Here is a 20538-nt window from a genome sequence, read left to right on the forward strand (position 1 = left end):
AAAAAAAAAGTTTTTTTCCTGGAATACCCCTTTAATAGTAAATCCAAGTTGACTACTGGCCAACGGCACACTCCGCCTAGGTCATGATGCTGGCCCAGTAGGAAACAAATATAAACCACAGAACTTCACAACGGATACTAGAGAAAACACAGTGTGAACAGACACATAGCAGAAAGGGTATACAAATCCTAAAACCGACTAAACAAACACAGCTTAAAATCCACCAAGAGCATGCCACATAACATGGCTAAAACCAGAAAATACAAAGTGCATGCTAAAACAGATATAGTAGGTTTAAAAGCTCAAACAAAGAGTGTTTCACCCAGCCTCCGTTAACAGCAAGTCAGGATATAATGAAGTTATCACCAGCACAGAGGCTAGACTGGGCTGACATTAAATAGACACACCCTAAAGGCTATTGGCTGACAGAGGCTGAGGCTGAAAAGGCCAGAGACATTAACTATTCCCTGACCAAGAAACCTAGAACTGTTCACACACAGCAAAACCAATAGGCTGTGTATGAACACAGACCAATACAGACATGACGCATATATAGCTGTGATTACATTGAATATTGGTAAACCCCTATACCCTACCCCCTTGCAGCATTGACTTTATGTCATCCTGGACTACCTGCAATGGCCTTGTCAGTTGACTTGATTCTTTCTTTTACCACAGGGGCATCCAGCTCCTTACAAGACCGTCTCAGCCAGAGCTGCCACCGCATCCACCATCCTGCGTCTTCCTGCAAACGCCTTCCAAGATGTCTTTGCCAAATACCCAGAGACGCTTGTCAGAGTGGTACAGGTAAGTATTATACCTGGGAACTTCTATCTGAAAGGGGATGGTTCCCCACCTACGAACAGAGGGGCTTCTACCTAATGGGGGGGATTCCTTACCTACCAACCTTTAGCCATCCTTCAGCAGGCATCTGGCACTCATCTGGCACTTTTTTAACACTAAAAGGGAGATTTCATTGGTTCTCAAGGTCTATTAATATAGAGGGAAGAGAATAAAATGAATGCTTGTACGTGTATATACTAAAAATGTGGAAGTTGTATATTAATGTAAATGCTATAAGAGACGTGCTTGGATGAAGCTATATATCAGTGGTCTTCAACCTGCGGACCTCCAGATGTTTCAAAACTACAACTCCCAGCATGCCCGGACAGCCGATGGCTGTCCGGGCATGCTGGGAGTTGTAGTTTTGAAACATCTGGAGGTCCGCAGGTTGAAGACCACTGCTATATATGATAGTGTTATGTGAAATTCTTTGGAAATCCTGTATGTGATGATTGATAGATGGGCAGTAGGATTGTGTGCAGGCGGATCAATAGAGATAGAGGGGAAGAAGGAAAGAACATGTGGAAGAGAGCTCGGGATAGGATAAGAAAACTCTATTAATAGACCTGGAGAACGATCACATCTCCCTTTTATTTTTTGCCAATTCCATTTGGGTGTTTTCGGGGATCACACCCTGATTTGTAGTCTCTCGTTCGTTACGGACATTGAGCACACCTCAACCAAACTTGATTATTGACTCTTAAAGGACATCTGCAGCGTTACAAACACTTATCCCCTAACCTCAAGATAGGGGATAAGTGTTTGATCGCGGGGGGTCCGAACGCTGGGGCCCCCGGCGATCTCCTGTACGGGGCTGCGGCTCTCCCGTGCAGGGGGCGTGCCAGCCGCAGCATGACGTTGCGGCCGGCACGCCTCCTCCATGCATCTTTATTAGAGATGAGCGAATTTACAGTAAATTCGATTCGTCACGAACTTCTCGGTTCGGCAGTTGATGACTTATCCTGCATAAATGAGTTCAGCTTTCAGGTGCTCCGGTGGGCTGGAAAAGGTGGATACAGTCCTAGGGACTCTTTTCCTAGGAATGTATCCACCTTTTCCAGCCCACCGGAGCACCGGAAAGCTGAACTAATTTATGCAGGATAAGTCATCAACTGCCGAGCCGAGAAGTTTGTGACGAATCGAATTTACTGTAAATTCGCTCATCTCTAATCTCTATGGGAGAGGCGGGGAGGCAGCATTCGTGCCTCCCCCATAGAACTGTATGGGGACGGGGAGGAGACTGGGCGTCGACGCTACGCACCTTAGCGCTCACCATGAGCGCTTATGGCGGCGCCCCGTTAGGGAGATCGGGGGGGGGTCCCAGCAGTCGGACCCCCCCACGATCAAACACTTATCCCCTATCCTGTGGCTAGGGGATAAGTGTAATGCCGCTGCAGTTGTCCTTTAACACTGCAGATGATTACATCTATAATTGGCAAAAAAAAAAAGACTCTTTACCAGCCTTTTTTATTTAGCAGATTACAGTAAAAAATGTGCGCGCAAAATACGTCAGCACATTTTACGCAGTTTTGAACTTCTCCTTAGGCTGTGTACTGATTACCCTAATAAGCCACTAAGGCCTCAGCTCCCTAGCATGCTGGGAGTCGTATTTTATTTTTGTTGTATGGCAATGTACACCTGCAATATGGAGACCAAATGTTCACGCTTTTATCCTAAGTTTGGTAACCGAGTACTGTACTGTGGATTTGCTTTGCATGTTTTCTCAGAGGACGAGACATACAGTAAATCACAAAGGATGATGTGAACAGTGCCTTACGCCTTCTCCGTAAATAATTACTTGGGTATGCGGCAATCACATAAAACAGTGTCTAAGAATTGAGGTTTTCTTTCACAGATCATCATGGTCCGGCTACAAAGAGTGACTTTTCTTGCTCTCCATAATTACCTTGGTCTGACTACAGAGCTCTTCAACTCGGTGAGTAGTACTATTGAGATGGCAGAGGCCTCGTGCCTTGGTCTGGTCTTTTTTAGTTAGCAGGTAATTGAAGTGGAGACGTAACATTGACACTTGTGAGAATTGTAGACATTACTCCAGTGGAAAAAAAAAAAATTTCTGATCAATATGCATCGTCACGGCGCCATAGCTAAGCCCCATGCCCTGGTATTTTACTTGTTGGACAAAGGTGTTGTCTGTTGAAAGAAACAACCTGTGTGTGGTTTCAAAGTATAATAAAGCAACTTGCTAATATAATGTTATTAATCATTGTGATCTTCCATATTAACCATGCTTTTTCCCTTGTAAGCTGTGACGTCTTGTCACAGGCTCTAAAAGCCGCCTCTAATGAGCAGTAATACAAGCCCCCTTTCACATAACTGGTCTCCTTCCGTGCTGACAGGATAAAGGGGGGGGGGGGGGAGGTACCAGAGCTCTGCATTGAGAGCCTATTACATCACATCTTAAAGGGGTACTTCGGCGCTTAGGGGATAAGATGCCTCATTGCGGGGGTCCCGCGGCTGGGGACCCCCATGATCTTGCACGCAGCGCCCTGTTAAAATCAGTCCCCGGAGCGTGTTCACAGCTGTCACGCCCCCTCCCATAGGCTTGCATTGAGGAGGGCAGAGCGTGACGTCACACGGGTGGAGCTGTGACGTCACAACGCTCCGGCCCCGTGATCGACAGTAATCAGACCTGAGCGAACACACTCCGGGGACTGATTTTAACGGGGTGTGGCGTGCAAGATCATGGGGGTCCCGAGCGGAGAGACCCCCGCGATCAGGCATCTTATCCCCTATCCTTTGGATAGGGATAAGATATCTAAGCGCTGGAGTACCCCTTTAAAAGGAAAAGAGCACAGCTGTAATGGACGATCTATGCACTATTAATAATATTATATGAATTTGCTTTTTACTATTACTTTTTGACACCATACACAGGTTGTTTGTTTCTTTAAGACATCAGTGTGAAATGCCGGTCTCAGTTAATCCCCCCCCCCCCCCCTTTAGTCTTTGAACTATTTGCAGAAACATTACAGATAAACTGGAAGATGTCTGTTTGTGAACAGGGTCTTGTGTCCCTGACTGATCCCGCCTGTGACTCTCCATGTGATTTACTGCCACTATTCTTACCTGGGTGAAATAAATGGAGCATAACTAGTCAACATATCTCTGTCTCACTTTTCTGCAAATCCGTCCCTTGCCGGCTCTAAAAAATGAACAAACAGCCAATTAGAGCTCCACAAATAGACGTTGTGTCTGGCCGAGCATATGTTCCCGTCTCCTCCGAATCTCCATCCTGCACTTCTGATTTCCTCCAACAGTTGTATTACAGCTAATGAGCCAAGTTCAGAGGATTTCTACAGATCAATAACATTTCACGTCTTCTGCCTCATACCTGGCATCTACATCCGTTTTTTTAGTTTTTTTTTGTCCTGTATTCCTATGCATTTTACATTCTGTCTAATATAAGACTGGTTACATTGTTTCTAAGAGTAATGAAAAATAAGGTGTGCCTAATAGGATGCCTGTTATACTGTAATAAATAATTCACAGCAGTGTATTATAGAAGAAATCCAATGATCGCATGGTCAACTCCCACAGTGAAACAAAAAAGAAAATGTTTTAAAGTTTAATATAGTTTGTATGGAAAATAAAATATAAAGTACATGAAGAAAAAAATGCTACACATGATATCACCACATCTATAGGGACTACACGGTAACATTGTGTTCTATGTAGTAGGGAGATTTGGGGCCCAGTTTTGGAGATCATGTGGGTTCCAAAGGTCAGACTTCCTGTAACCAGACACTTTTCCCTTGTCCTGTGGAGGTTAACACTGGCGTACCCTTTTTAAATGGCGTAGCTAGAAAATACTTGTTAAACTGTACATGTCGTCAACAAAAACTTTTTCTATAATGTAGATAATACCATTATATGTATATTTGTAATACACATTGGTTACAAATGGGTATATTTTTTATCCCTGCAGCTATTGTCTGTGTATCTCTGTGAGGAGTCCAAATACACTAAAGACAAGCAGGGCTCTGTACACTGAGGACAAGCGGGGCTCTGTACACTGAGGACAGGCGGGGCTCTGTACACTGAGGACAAGCAGGGCTCTGTACACTGAGGACAAGCGGGGCTCTGTACACTGAGGACAGGCGGGGCTCTGTACACTGAGGACAAGCGGGGCTCTGTACACTGAGGACAAGCGGGGCTCTGTACACTGAGGACAAGCGGGGCTCTGTACACTGAGGACTGGCGGGGCTCTGTACACTGAGGACAGGCGGGGCTCTGTACACTGAGGACAAGCGGGGCTCTGTACACTGAGGACAAGCGGGGCTCTGTACACTGAGGACAAGCGGGGCTCTGTACACTGAGGACAAGCGGGGCTCTGTACACTGAGGACAAGCGGGGCTCTGTACACTGAGGACAAGCGGGGCTCTGTACACTGAGGACAAGCGGGGCTCTGTACACTGAGGACTAGCGGGGCTCTGTACACTGAGGACTAGCGGGGCTCTGTACACTGAGGACTAGCGGGGCTCTGTACACTGAGGACTAGCGGGGCTCTGTACACTGAGGACTAGCGGGGCTCTGTACACTGAGGACAAGCGGGGCTCTGTACACTGAGGACAAGCGGGGCTCTGTACACTGAGGACAAGCGGGGCTCTGTACACTGAGGACAAGCGGGGCTCTGTACACTGAGGACAAGCGGGGCTCTGTACACTGAGGACAAGCGGGGCTCTGTACACTGAGGACAAGCGGGGCTCTGTACACTGAGGACAAGCGGGGCTCTGTACACTGAGGACAAGCGGGGCTCTGTACACTGAGGACAAGCGGGGCTCTGTACACTGAGGACAAGCGGGGCTCTGTACACTGAGGCTCTGTGAAACGCCCCCGGCTCTCACACCAGGATGATTGACAAGCCAGGAACCTGCACAGAGCCCTGCTTATCCCACCCTCACTTCCTGTATTTTGTCTTTTCATAGAGACACACAGGCAATAGTTACAGGGACAGAATTTTTTCACCCAAAAATATACACATTTTTTAACCAATGGATATTACAAATATACATATAATGGTATTATCTGCATTATATAAAAAGTTTTGACAGGTACACCTTTAGCAAAAAAGAAAAAAAAAACACCCCTGAAGCTGGCGGTGTTGATAAAATGGAATTGAAATGTTTTATTTCCTTTTGGAATGCCGATGGGAAAAAATTGCTTAAAAGCGTACTCTGGGATATTTTTTTTTTTTTTCACATTTTTATTTTTATTTTGTTAGCATACTGGCCAGGTTGCCGCCATATAAAAAAAAACCCATAAATAAATGAAATACTCCCTACCAGTCCTCTGGGATCCCACTCGTGTCCTTCCATGCAATCCTCTTTCTGCTGCTTGTGGTCAACTTGTCACATTGCATCTCAGTTAAATCACTGGTCGCAGCGATGTCCTCGGCCGCTGATTGGCAGTGTGACTTATTGGGCCTGGGCACCAGAAAGAACAGGCATCAACAGATCACACTGCCATTCTGGGACTCCCACCAGTCCTGAGGGTGGAGGGACTGCAGTGTAGGTGTAGCGCTGCACCCCCTTCACTATGGCCCTCATTTACTATTACAAACCCAATATGTTTTGTCGGGTTGTGCGCCAGAATTAAAAAATACAGACTAACTCGAGAAGCCAAAAAAGGGGTGTGGTTGTCGGGAAAAGTGGGTGTGGTCACAGAGAAGAGGTGTGGTCACCGAAAAGGGTCGTGTCCAGACACTTAAAAAAAAAAAAAATGTAGGGAAACTTTTGTATATACTGTGGAAAAAAATTGTAGGGCATTTAAACCCACAAAGAAACCTACACAACACTCTTAGTAAATCAAGGCCTGTATTTGCCCTCACAGCAGCGCATTAACCACCCGCAGCAGGGAGGTGCAGCTGGACCCATTACTGAGGTTGCACTTACCTGCACAGCTGAGTGGCCACAGGCTGTCTGGTCTTGCATCAGCTGGAGGCAAACTGGTTGGGAAACACTGATCTAATGAAAACTGCTCAGCAGAAAACATGCAATCTTACTGATGTGTATTTGGGGAATTTTGTGTGATCAACAGGAGAGCCAGGCGATCCCTTTATTGTCAGTAGCCAGCCTGACCTCAGGCACTGGAAGCAGTAAGGGTGTCAGAAGACAGATGTCCAATGTGTCTGCTGAAGAAGACCTTTCAGATCGAACTGAGAAACCTGTTGAGGTTCAGCCAGATCAGGATCAAGGGCTCCTAGGTGAGTGCATGTATCAGTGTTTCTCAACCAGTGTCCCCTCAGCTGTTGTATTTATTCAAGCTGGAGGCACATTGGTTGGGAAACAGTGGTCTGTGTTAATGCTACACATAATGAAGGTAGACTTCTATTACTAATAAGATTATTATTTTATGTTATAGCAGCACCAAACCATACAGTCAAACTTATGTTATGTATTCCATAAAAGAAATGGAGCACTCACCAGGTTTCAAGGAACAGCAAACTTCTTTATTTCATATTTGGTTGATAGTGTTCCAACATGCACAGGAGAGCGGACGGATGCAGAGGGGAGGGGGAGGGGGGTGGGCGACGATTTGTAGTGCGCAATCAGCGCTTCATCAGGCCCCGGTGGGATAAATGTAGAGGGGAGGGGGAGTGGGTTGGGCGACTGTCCATTTCGCGCAATCAGCGCTTCATCAGGTCCCAGTTGGACGGATGCAGAGGGGAGGGGGAGTGGGTTGTGCAACGGTCCGTATCGCGCAATCAGCGCTATGCAGGCCCCAGTGGGACGGATGGGGAAGGGGAGTGGGTTGGGGGCGACGGTCTGTATCGCGCAATCAGCGCTTCGTCAGGCCCCAGTGGGACGGATGCAGAGGGGAGGGGGAGTGTGTTGGTCGACTATCTGTAGCTCGCAATCAGCGCTTCGTCAGGCCCCAGTGGGATGGATGGGGAGTGGGTTGGGCAACGGTCCGTATCGGCCGCCTGGCCTGCTCGCAGCACTTCGTCAGGCCCCAATGGGACAGATGGGGAAGGGGAGTGTGTTGAGCGATGTTCCGTATCGCGCAATCAGCGCTTTTATCAGGCCCCAGTGGGGCCTGACAAAGCGCTGATTGAACGATACGGACCATTGCCCAACCCACTCCCCTCTGCATCCGTCCGCTCTCCCGCACATGTTGGAACGCTATCAAGCAAATATGAAATAAAGAAGTTTGCTGTTCCTTGAAACCTGGTGAGTGCTCCATTCTTTCGTTTTCTCTAATGGAATATGTGAGCACCGGAAAGGATACTGTACCAGACAAGCCTAGAGGGATAGACTTGTGTGAAGTAGTAGTGCCGGGGATTATCTGTTGTGGAGTGTTTACATTTATGTTACGGTTTCCTGTGGAACACACAATTGCTGGACTCCATAGCTGCAACTCTCACTAAGGGTAGGGTCACACGTAACGGATCCGCACAGTATTTTACGCTGCGGATCTGCTGGTGACCCATAGTTTGCCTCCAGCTGTGGCCAAAAGCTACACCCCGGCCGCCTGGCCTGCTCGCAGGAGGCACACTATGGGTCGGGGGGGGGTCACCGGTGGATCCGCAGGGTAAAATACACCGTGGATCCGTTACGTGTGACCCTACCCTAATAGGGAAAACTGCTACATATATAAAAAAAACTCTCAAAAGAAACTCTGCAACAAATGGAGCAACTCTATAGTTTACAGCAGCACTGTGTGAATGGTGTTTCATATGATCCCATTCACATCAATGGAAGATACGGCCTCCTGGGTAATTTTCCACAGTGGCGGAAACTTGGCAGAGCCTCCTGCATCCAATGGGTCATTTTACTTGGGACGGCTTGTACCCTTGTGCCAGGACCAAAGTTATACAAATAAAGAAAATCCATACCAATATCTTAAGTTCATTTGTTATTTAGTAAAAAAAATATATATATATATAATTTTAAAATAATAATAAAACATGTACCGTATATTGAATAATACTAGATTATTTTAAGAATTTATTTATTTATTTATAACTTTTAGTATTTAGTATTTTAGTATTATTCAATATATTTTTATTATTTAAAAAATGATCTACATATTTTGATTCATTACTTATTAGGCCCCACTGTATGCTGGACCTGTAATGACATTATCCTGTCACACGGTGGCGCCACAGCTTCTCATTAAGTTGTATGATCGGGTCATTTTGATGAGACGAAGCCATAAGACATGAGATGCAGATGTCTACAGCAGCGTTTCCTAACCAGTGTCCTCACAAAACTACAACTCCCAGTATGCCCGGATTGCCTTGGTCTGTCCCGGAATGCTAATAGTTGTAGTTTTGAAACATCTGGAGTCTCACTGATTCGGGAAACACTGGTCTACAGCCTAATAAACATTTTTAAATGCCCACGATTTTCATTTTATTTATTTTGGCAAATACTAAACAAATCTGCTTTGTAGGACCTTCTTGCCAAACTTAAATGTGCGTCTTGAAATACTTTGTATACAACCAAGTATGACCCAAGGGGCGCGGATACCCTTTTCCACCTCTTACCATATTGTATTAAAACGTAGCTTAGAAAAGTCATTTCAAATCGCAGTTCCTGCCAGGCATATATATTCCAAATGTATTTATCTGTCAATGACCCATTGGATGTATTTATTTGTCTGAGATCTCACTGTATTAATAAACCTGATGATTGAATTTCTACCAACTACACACACACTGGGCCTCGTTCACTGAGAAATTCCGACAAATAATCTAAACCCTAATAACGCTGCACTTTAGGCCATGTTCACACGCCCGGAATCTCCGTGTGGAATTCTGCATTGGCATTCCACCAGAGATTCCGGAGCAGCAGACTCCCTTTGGTTTCTTCTGGATTCTATTGCGCTGTGCACACGTCCGGAACGTCCATGTCATGTTTCTGGCAGGAAAATTCTGTTTTCCGTGTCCACAGAAAGAATGAACGTGCGTTATGTGGACACCACATAGAATGAATAGCCGTCTATGCGACTGCGCCCACATCTTCCGGTTTATCCGCACGGGGATTTTCTGTGTGGACGTTCCGGACGTGTGGACATAGCCTTACTCAGAAAACTCTGTGAAGGGGCGTGGCCATCAGGGGAAAAGGGGCGTGTCTCCAAAAAAAACTAAATTTTTCTAAAGAAAAATACAAATTTACAAATAAGCAACACATCGGGAAAATCGGGAAATACAAGGTACATTAGTAAATACCATGGAAAAATACCAAATAAAAATGAAGAAAACCACTCCACTCTTAAATGAGGGCCAAGGACTCGGACTGTATGGGGTAGTGAGCTAAAGTCGTATATACTCAGGTGCTCAGGGTTACTGTATGCAGAGTTGGAGTTCTGCACCTAAATTCCGAGTCCAATTGATTTTAATGGGACTCTGCTGCACTGTTCACACGGTGGAATTTCCTGAATCCTGCTTCCGCAAAAAGAATAGATGTGTCTATTCTTTTTGCAGATTTCGCTCTGAAATACATTGCACATTTCTGAGCAGTCCTAGCGACAGTCAGATTATTTAAAAGGGTACTCCGCTGCTCAGCATTGGAGCCGGCATCGGGAGCTCGTGATGTCATAGCTCCACCCCCTCATGACATCACACTTTGCCCCCTCAATGCAAGTTTATGGGAGGGGGCGTGACAGCGTCACGCCCCCTCCCATAGACTTGCATTGAGGGGGCGGGGCAATGACATCACGAGCTCCCGGCTCCAGCATTTGGAACAGTTCCAAACGCTGAGCATCGAAGTACCTCTTTAAAGGGGTACTCCGGTGGAAATTTTTTTTTTTTTTTTAATCGACGTGCCAGGAAGCCCATAGAGATTTATAAATTAATTCTATTTAAAAAATCTTAATCCTTCCAGTACTTATCAGCTGCTGTATGCTCCACAGGAAGTTGTAATCTGGAGTTCTTAGCAGAGAGCACTGTGGTCACACTGAAGACACCTCTGTCCATGTCAGGAACTGTCCGGAGTACAAGCAAATCCCCATAGCAAACCTCTCCTGCTCTGGACAGTTCCCGACTTGGACAGAGGTGTCAGCATAGAGCACTGTGGTCAGACTGGAAAGAGCTCCAGAAAGAATACAACTTCCTCTGTAGTATACAGCAGTTTATAAGTACTGGAAGGATTAAGATTTTTAAATAGAAGTAATTTACAAATCTGTTTAACTTTCTGGCACCAGTCGATTTAAAAAAAAATTTTCCCACTGGAGTACCCCTTTAAATGTGCAGAATGTCTGCATGTGTTTTCTTAGCAGACATTGCGCACATTTTACGCGGTGAGGCCTGAGTAGTCTTGATTCACTGGCGCAGTCCTTCTGGAGTATTCACTACACTTCCACACACACGGGGGTCTGCGGAGGTAGAACTGACCTAAATAAAGCCGTTATCTAAAACCGATCACCTCTGCTTCCTCCTATATATTTTGCCACTTTATTTTTATTTTTTTTATTTTGTTTATGTATTTTAAAATTGGCAATGAACAGGTTTTTGTGTATTTGTTTTTTAATGTATTTTATATTTTATTTATTTATTTTTCATGGTCAGATTTGTACCTTTGCAGTAAGGTTCATTGTCGCCTCGTGAGCAGCACTTTGTTGCAGCAGTTTTCACAGTTTGTTAAATTGTAGCGGTTCGATACCGGAGTTGATGGTGGATGTGTGACACGATGAGATATTATTAATAGACCCACAATGAAGATGTGTAACACTGTATTATCAGCAGGCCAGGGGTTTGTCTTGTTTCATTTTTCTTTTTTTTCTGTGGGAGATTTATCAAAACCTGTGCCCGTAGCAACCAATGAAATCGCATCTTTAACCCCTTGAGGACTTTTTCCGTTTTTGCACTTTGTTTTTTTCCTGCTTACCTTAAAATAATCATAATAATACTTTCAATTTTGCACCTAAAAATCCATATGATGGCTTATTTTTTGCGCCACCAATTCTACTTTGCAGTGACATCAGTCATTTTACCCAAAAATCTACCACGAAATGGGAAAAAAAAATCCTTGTGCAACAAAATTGAAGGAAAAACGCCATTTTGTAACTTTTGGGGGCTTCCGTTTCTAAACAGTAAATTTTTCAGTAAAAATGACACCTTATCTTTATTCTGTAGGTCCATACGGTTAAAATGATACCCTACTTATATAGGTTGGATTTTGTCGTACTTCTGGAAAAAAATCATAACTACATGCAGGAAAATTTATACGTTTAAAATTGTCATCTTCTGACCCCTATAACTTTTTTTATTTTTCCACTTATGGGCCGGTATGAGGGCTCATTTTTTGCGCCGTGATCTGAAGTTTTTAGCGCATATGCCATTGACCCTGCATTTTAGTTAATGATATATTTTTATAATGCGGACATTTCCGCACGCTGCAATACCACATATGTTTATTTTAATTTACACTGTTAAATGAGGGATTAAATTATCTTTATTAACTCTTTTTTTATTTTTTATTTTTTCACTTTTTTTTTACAGTGTTATAGCTCCCTCTAGTGGCTGTAATACTGCACTAACTGATCTATTACATTGATCAATGGTTTCTCATAGGATAGCATTGATCAATGATTCTGCCGCTTGACTGCTCATGCCTGGATCTCAGGCACTGAGCAGTCATTCGGCGATCAACAATGCAGGAGGCAGGTTCGGGACTGTGTCTTTCAGCTATTCGGGACGCGGCGGTCCCGAACAGCCCACTGAGCTAACTGGCAGTACTTTACTTTCACTTTAGACGCGTGATTCAACTTTGAACGTGGCACCGCGATCAGTGTCGCGCATTATTAGCCACGGGTCCCGGCCCGACGCCGCGGTCCCCAGGTTATAGAAAGGGAGCAGACTCTGGGCGTACAGGTATGCCCTGAGTCCTTAAGTGGTTAATTCGTAAAGAGGCCCCAGTGACATTTAAGAAGCGATCCGATTGGTTGATATGGGCAACTGGTCAACTTTTCCTCTGTATAAGTTTTGATAATTCTTCTATGTGTTTTTAAAGTACCCATCTTTTGAAAGGGTTTAAGGAGCCCCCCCCCCCCCCCCATACACATTGGGCAAGCGTTTCCCAACCTGTGGCAAAACTACAATTCCCATTATGCCCAGACAGCAAAAGGCAATCTTCTTTAATTGAAGAATCTGGAATTTTAAAATAATGAGGAATTTATGCAAAAAAATGCTAAAAATGTTATTTAAGGGAATCTGTCATCCCTTTCTCCCGCACTAATCTGTTGTTACAGTGTGTAGTGCGGGTGACACTGATGATAACGTTGCGAGTGTCCCCAATCTGTTGGCCCGTTGTCTACCTGGTTTGGGCGGCAGGCTTGGTGCGCGGGCGAAGCTTCAGGAACATGCGGACTTCACCCCTGCTTCTTCCCCAAGTCTGCAGCCAGACCCAGCAAACAATCAGCAGTGGTTATGTCAGGGGGGATCCTGAACCTTCAACCGCGCCAAACCTGCTGCCCGAGCGAGGAAGGTAACGTGTCAATGGGACTATGGATCGGGGGACGAGTAAGTATCAATATCATCAGTGTCACCCACACTTCACATCTGTACCAACAGGTTAGTGTGGCTGAAATTGAGGACAGGTTCCCTTTTTTAAGCAATGAGCAAAATGTATTTATATATGGATGCAATTAAAACCACGAACACATGCAAAGTGCCATGGTGGACGTCGGTTCAATAGTAGTGCTGAATATAGCGGTGGTGCTAGGAAAATGTAGACATAAAAAAAAAAAAATAACAATAAAAAAAGGAGAGAAGTCCTGCAACTCACCGCTATGAAATTTGCTGGGGTCTGGGGTAGGTTTCGTGCAGATGCACTTCTTCCGGCCTCATGAGGCCGGAAGAAGTGCATCTGCACGAAACCTACCGGTTTGTAGCCTCTGAGCTTCCCGCACCATCCTAGTGATCCATGGCGGCCTTACCACGCTGATCTATTTCATAGCGGTGAGTTGCAGGACTTCTCTCCTTTTTTTTATTGTTATTTATTTACATCGTGAACATAAATAAAGTTGGTGAGGATTGTATACCTCGAAATCCATCCCATTGTATTCATCCAGTCACGTCGCTCGTATCACATTTTATTTCTCTGTATTTTACTTTTATGCCTTATTTTTCTTTTTCTTTCCCCCAGACCCCAGCAAATTTAACGGCACTGATGGTTCCAGCACCGGGCATCGCAGAAGTCGCTCTTCTTCCAGCCTTGTTGAAATCCCAGGTAAAGCGATGGCTGATTATTTGCTGGAGGCGCATTTGCTCAGCTTGCAATTTGGCCTTATTATCCTTTTTAATATGAAGTTTAGAGGCCAGACCTTCATAAAGGGAATTTGTCAGCAGGTCTGAGCCCCCCGAACTGCTGACACCACTAAATTAGTCCTGTGCAGTCTGGTTTAAACATATATATATATCAGCGATCATACGGCATTGGAAACGGAAAATAACATTTTAATTTGCTTGCAGCATGAAAATGAGCAGATGAGGTGTTCCTAAAGTATCCTGACTAGAGATGAGCGAACTTACAGTAAATTCGATTCGTCAGGAACTTCTCGGCTCGGCGGTTGCTGATTTTTCCTGCATAAATTAGTTCAGCTTTCCGGTGCTCCCGGTGGGCTGGAAAAGGTGGATACAGTCCTAGGAGACTCTTTCCTCGGACTGTATCCACCTTTTCCAGCCCACGGGAGCACCTGAAGGCTGAACTAATTTATGCAGGATAAGTCATCAACTGCCGAGCCGAGAAGTTTGTGACGAATCAAATTTACTGTAAGTTCGCTCATCTCTAATCCTGACCCTTCGGCTGTAATCATTGGGGGGCATAAGAGTGCGCACTGGGGAGCTGCTTCAGGCACGGTGCCTTTCCCTGTTATGGATAAAAGCTTCACTGCTTTAAAGGGGTACTCTGGTAGAAATCAACTGGTGCCAGAAAGTTAAACAGATTTGTAAATTACTTCTATTAAAAAATCTTAATCCTTCCAATACTTACTAGCTGCTGAATACTACACAGGAAATTCTTTTCTTTTTGCTACACAGAGCTCTCTGCTGACATCATGAGCACAGTGCTCTCTGTTGACATCTCTGCCCATTTTAGGAACTGTCCAGAGCAGCATATGTTTTCTATGGGGATTTTCTCCTACTCTGGACAGTTCTTACAATGAACAGAGATGTCAGCAGAGAGCACTGTGCTTGTGATTCAGCAGAGAGCTCTGTGTTCCAAAAAGAAAAGAATTTCCTCTGTAGTATTCAGCAGCTAATAGGTACTGGAAGGATTAAGATTTTTTAATGGAAGTAATTTACAAATCTGTTTAACTTTCTGGCACCAGGTGATAAAAAAAAATAAAAGTTTTCCATCAGAGTACCCCTTTAAAGGGGTACTCCGCTCTAGAAATCTTATCCCCTAACCAATGGATAGGGCAGTGGTCTTCAACCTGTGGACCTCCAGATGTTGCAAAACTACAACTCCCAGCATGCCCGGACAGCCATCGTCTGTCCAGGCATGCTGGGAGTTGTAGTTTTGAAACATCTGGAGGTCCGCAGGTTGAAGACCACTGGGATAGGGGATAAGATGTCTGATTGCTGGGGACCCCCGCAATCTCTCCTGCAGCCCCCCGAGTCATCACTGCACGGAGCGAAGTTTACTTTGTGCGTGATTACTTGCGATACACAATCCTTTGGATAGGGCATAAGATGTCTAGGGTGGAGTACCCCTTTAAGCCATTTGTAACTAGGAACAGCTGCAGTCTCCTGGCCGGTTAGGCATTGTTCACACGTCGTGGTTAAGTAGCGTTACCACAACTCATTACCACATATACATTTTTAAACAACCAAAACCGCTTTAAAGATGACACATTTTACCAGGATAATCGCGTGCGGTAATTGGTTGCGGTCACAGCCTTGACATCCGCTGATCACCATGTTAGTGTCTTATTCCTCACCCCCCCCCCCCCCCACATAATTAATTGGAAAGCCGATGATTTTCTTTCCTCCGTCTCCCACTGCTCCTCCTCCCAAGATTCCCCTATTTATATCTCCTCGTGTTACATTCATTAGCACTTCTATGGCGTTCAGCGTGTGAGCGGAGGGCACTGCCGCGGCTCGCCGTCATTACAGCTTTGCTTTAAAAGCAATGAGTGACATTTTCTTTGGCGCATTGTGCGAGTAATAATGCATCTCTAGCCCTTAGTTTAGCTCCTGTTTAATAAAGCAGAGCAGCAGGTTTATAGTGTTTTTAATTCAATTTGCCCCATCGACCAATAGTGCAGGGGAAGAGCGACTGCTAAATACCGTGAATGCTTTTACCCTACTGATATGTAAAAGCCTTCAGGGGCGTAGCTGGAAACCACAGGGCCCTGGTGCCAAAAATTGCCCTAGGCCCCCCTCCCCCCATGGCTGTGATAGTCCCCCCCCCCCTCCCCCATCAGTGTACAGAGCCCCGCTTGTCCTCGGTGTACAGAGCCCCGCTTGTCCTCAGTGTACAGAGCCCCGCTTGTCCTCAGTGTACAGAGCCCCGCTTGTCCTCAGTGTACAGAGCCCCGCTTGTCCTCAGTGTACAGAGCCCCGCTTGTCCTCAGTGTACAGAGCCCCGCTTGTCCTCAGTGTACAGAGCCCCGCTTGTCCTCAGTGTACAGAGCCCCGCTTGTCCTCAGTGTACAGAGCCCTGCTTGTCCTCAGTGTACAGAGCTCCACTCTTCCTCAGTGTACAGAGCCCCGCTTGTCCTCAGTGTACAGAGCCCTGCTTGTCCTCAGTGTACAGAGCCCCGCTTGTCCTCAGTGTACAGAGCCCCGCTTGTCCTCAGTGTACAGAGCCCCGCTTGTCCTCAGTGTACAGAGCCCCGCTTGTCCTCAGTGTACAGAGCCCCGCTTGTCCTCAGTGTACAGAGCCCCGCTTGTCCTCAGTGTACAGAGCCCCGCTTGTCCTCAGTGTACAGAGCGCCGCTTGTCCTCAGTGTACAGAGCCCCGCTTGTCCTCAGTGTACAGAGCCCCGCTTGTCCTCAGTGTACAGAGCCCCGCTTGTCCTCAGTGTACAGAGCCCCGCTTGTCCTCAGTGTACAGAGCCCCGCTTGTCCTCAGTGTACAGAGCCCCGCTTGTCCTCAGTGTACAGAGCCCCGCTTGTCCTCTGTGTACAGAGCCCCGCTTGTCCTCTGTGTACAGAGCCCCGCTTGTCCTCTGTGTACAGAGCCCCGCTTGTCCTCTGTGTACAGAGCCCCGCTTGTCCTCGGTGTACAGAGCCCCGCTTGTCCTCGGTGTACAGAGCCCCGCTTGTCCTCGGTGTACAGAGCCCTGCTTGTCCTCGGTGTACAGAGCCCTGCTTGTCCTCGGTGTACAGAGCCCTGCTTGTCCTCGGTGTACAGAGCCCTGCTTGTCCTCGGTGTACAGAGCCCTGCTTGTCCTCGGTGTACAGAGCCCTGCTTGTCCTCGGTGTACAGAGCCCTGCTTGTCCTCGGTGTACAGAGCCCTGCTTGTCCTCGGTGTACAGAGCCCTGCTTGTCCTCGGTGTACAGAGCCCTGCTTGTCCTCGGTGTACAGAGCCCTGCTTGTCCTCGGTGTACAGAGCCCTGCTTGTCCTCGGTGTACAGAGCCCTGCTTGTCCTCGGTGTACAGAGCCCTGCTTGTCCTCGGTGTACAGAGCCCTGCTTGTCCTCGGTGTACAGAGCCCTGCTTGTCCTCGGTGTACAGAGCCCTGCTTGTCCTCGGTGTACAGAGCCCTGCTTGTCCTCGGTGTACAGAGCCCTGCTTGTCCTCGGTGTACAGAGCCCTGCTTGTCCTCGGTGTACAGAGCCCTGCTTGTCCTCGGTGTACAGAGCCCTGCTTGTCCTCGGTGTACAGAGCCCTGCTTGTCCTCGGTGTACAGAGCCCTGCTTGTCCTCGGTGTACAGAGCCCTGCTTGTCCTCGGTGTACAGAGCCCTGCTTGTCCTCGGTGTACAGAGCCCTGCTTGTCCTCGGTGTACAGAGCCCTGCTTGTCCTCGGTGTACAGAGCCCTGCTTGTCCTCGGTGTACAGAGCCCTGCTTGTCCTCGGTGTACAGAGCCCTGCTTGTCCTCGGTGTACAGAGCCCTGCTTGTCCTCGGTGTACAGAGCCCTGCTTGTCCTCGGTGTACAGAGCCCTGCTTGTCCTCGGTGTACAGAGCCCTGCTTTTAATAATCTTTTAAGCACATAAAGATTATTTCTTGTTCTGATCTATCTTTATAATCCTAGGAAGCCCAATTGCCGCTAAATCAGACATGGACATGGCGTATGAGCGGGCCCGGGTGAGCCGGACTCCGGATGACTTCCCTCCAAGCCCAGTCATGAACAAGGTGGGCGAGCGCTGCCATAAAGTCTCATATTACAAAAAGGTTAAAGGGGTATTCCAGGAAAAAACGTTTTTTATATCAACAGATTTGTAAATTACTTCTATTAAAAAAATCTTAATCCTTTCAGTACTTATGAGCTTCTGAAGTTGAGTTGTTCTTTTTTTGTCTAAGTGCTCTCTGATGACACTTGTCTTGGGAACCGCCCAGTTTAGAAGCAAATCCCCATAGCAAACCTCTTCTAAACTGGGTGGTCCCCAAGACACGTGTCATCAGAGAGCACTTAGACAGAAAAGAACAACCTTAACTTCAGAAGCTCATAAGTACTGAAAGGATTAAGATTTTTTTAATAGAAATAATTTACAAATATGTTTAACTTTCTGGAGCCAGTTGATAAATAAAAAAAAGTTTTTTTCCTGGATAACCCCTTTAAGACTATGTAAATCAGGACACAGAAGGAGCTGCCAGCTGGTTCTCTGTAGGTACAGACCAGTCCTGACCTGTCCTCCACCTTACATTCTCCATTTAATACTTTAAAGGGGTAATCCGCTGTTCAGCGTTTGGAACAAACTGTTCCGAACGCTGGAGCCGGCACCAGGAGCTCGTGACATCATAGCCCCTCCCCCTCAATGCAAGTCTATGGGAAGGGGGCATGGCAGCCATCATGCCCTACCCATAGACTTGCATTGATGGGCGGGGCTATGACGTCATGAGGGGGTGGGGCAATGACATCACAAGCTCCCGGGGCCGACTCCAGCTTTCGGAACAGTTTGTTCCAAACGCTGAGCAGTGGAGTACCCCTTTATCTGTTTCTGCCAAAAGTGACTGTAGGCCGATTAAATTTGGTTTGATTGATTCTTGTATGTATTTCTGTACAGGACCCTGAAGAAGCTCCTGTCCTCTACATAGACCAGTGTTTCCCAACGAGGGTGCCTCCAGCTGTTGCAAAACTACAACTCCCAGCATGCCCGGACAGCCATAGGCTGTCCGGGCATGCTGGGAGTTGTAGTTTTGCAACAGCTGGAGGCACCCTGATTGGAAAACACTGACATAGAGTGATTACAGCTCCAGCAGATCTTTCTTACTTTTATATGGAAGGATTTGCTTTATCTATATTAGTTATCTACTTATTTTTCTTTAATCCTCACTTTTTCCTATTTTTGAATGAAATTTTGGGCCTTCAGAACCAATTACCAGGTTTCCATAGAGTTCTGGTCTCAACATACAATGGTTTCACCATACAATGGTCGTCCTGGAACCAATTCATATTGTAACTAGAGATGAGTGAACTTACAGTAAATTCGATTCGTCACGAACTTCTCGGCTCGGCAGTTGATGACTTTTCCTGCATAAATTTAGTTCAGCTTTCCGGTGCTCCCGTGGGCTGGAAAAGGTGGATACAGTCCTAGGAGACTCTTTCCTAGGACTGTATCCACCTTTTCCAGCCCACCGGAGCACCTGAAGGCTGAACTAATTTATGCAGGATAAGTCATCAACTGCCGAGCCGAGAAGTTCGTGACGAATCAAATTTACTGTAAGTTCGCTCATCTCTAATTGTAACTTTAGGGACCACTGTATGTGCAAGAGTAAGACCGCTCCTTATTTTAACTTTCTTAGGCCGGGTTCACACCACGTTTTTACAATATAGTTCCCGTGTAAGATTTTAAGTTTGAAAACCGTACGGAACCGTATTGAAAACCGTATGCGAAACGATGCATCAGGTTGTGTCCGTTTTGCACCCTGTATGGTTTTTGTCAGTTTTTTCCCATACCCAAAACCGCAGCCTTCCACGTTTTTTGGGTCGAGGTGAAAAATCGTATTGAAACGTATATGCTTAATTAAATGTGGGTGTCAATGGGAACCGTACAGAACCGTATGTGCGGACGGTTCCATCTGGTTTGCACCACACGGTTTTTGACTTTGCACAGTTTTTTTTTCTTGGAATTTCAATCAGACAAGTGAAACTTTATTTATAATGGAATGAAACGTTAAAAACGTATATTTTTTTTTTCTTAAAAAAACGGATGCAACCGGACGTCATTTTTCAATCTGTATATGGATTAAAATTTGTCCACACGATTTGATACAGTTCAGTCCGGTTTTGAGGAATCCGTTTTTATAAAATCAAAAACCTGATACGGTAACTGTATTGCAAAAGCGTGGTGTGAACCCGGCCTCAGTGAAGTACCGTACACGTGCCCTTTTCTGATGAACCGGACTCGAGCACGGAACTTTACTGAGCTGTATCACCCAGTGTGACCCACGTCTCCCCAGGCTGAAGCAGAAGGTTGCGATGGCTTGAAACTTGGGATAGATTAAAGGGGTATTCCAGGAAAAAAAAAATATTTTTTTTTATATCAACTGGCTCCAGAAAGTTAAAAACAGTTTTGTAAATTACTTCTATTAAAAAATCTTAATCCTTTCAATAATGA

At 45.9% G+C, this 20538-nt stretch overlaps 1 protein-coding gene across 1 annotated transcript in view; it reads left to right on the forward strand.

Moving 5' to 3' along the window:
- PNPLA7 (patatin like phospholipase domain containing 7) overlaps positions 1–20538 on the forward strand; it is a 197610-nt gene that overhangs the window by 40752 nt on the left and 136320 nt on the right. The window contains 5 exon segments of the mRNA XM_056540343.1: positions 679–807; positions 2699–2779; positions 6901–7066; positions 13953–14036; positions 18012–18112. Coding sequence (XP_056396318.1) covers positions 679–807; positions 2699–2779; positions 6901–7066; positions 13953–14036; positions 18012–18112 — 561 coding nt within the window.

This window comes from Hyla sarda, chromosome 9 (genome assembly GCF_029499605.1).
Source record: "Hyla sarda isolate aHylSar1 chromosome 9, aHylSar1.hap1, whole genome shotgun sequence".
Classification (NCBI taxonomy): Eukaryota; Metazoa; Chordata; class Amphibia; order Anura; family Hylidae; genus Hyla; species Hyla sarda.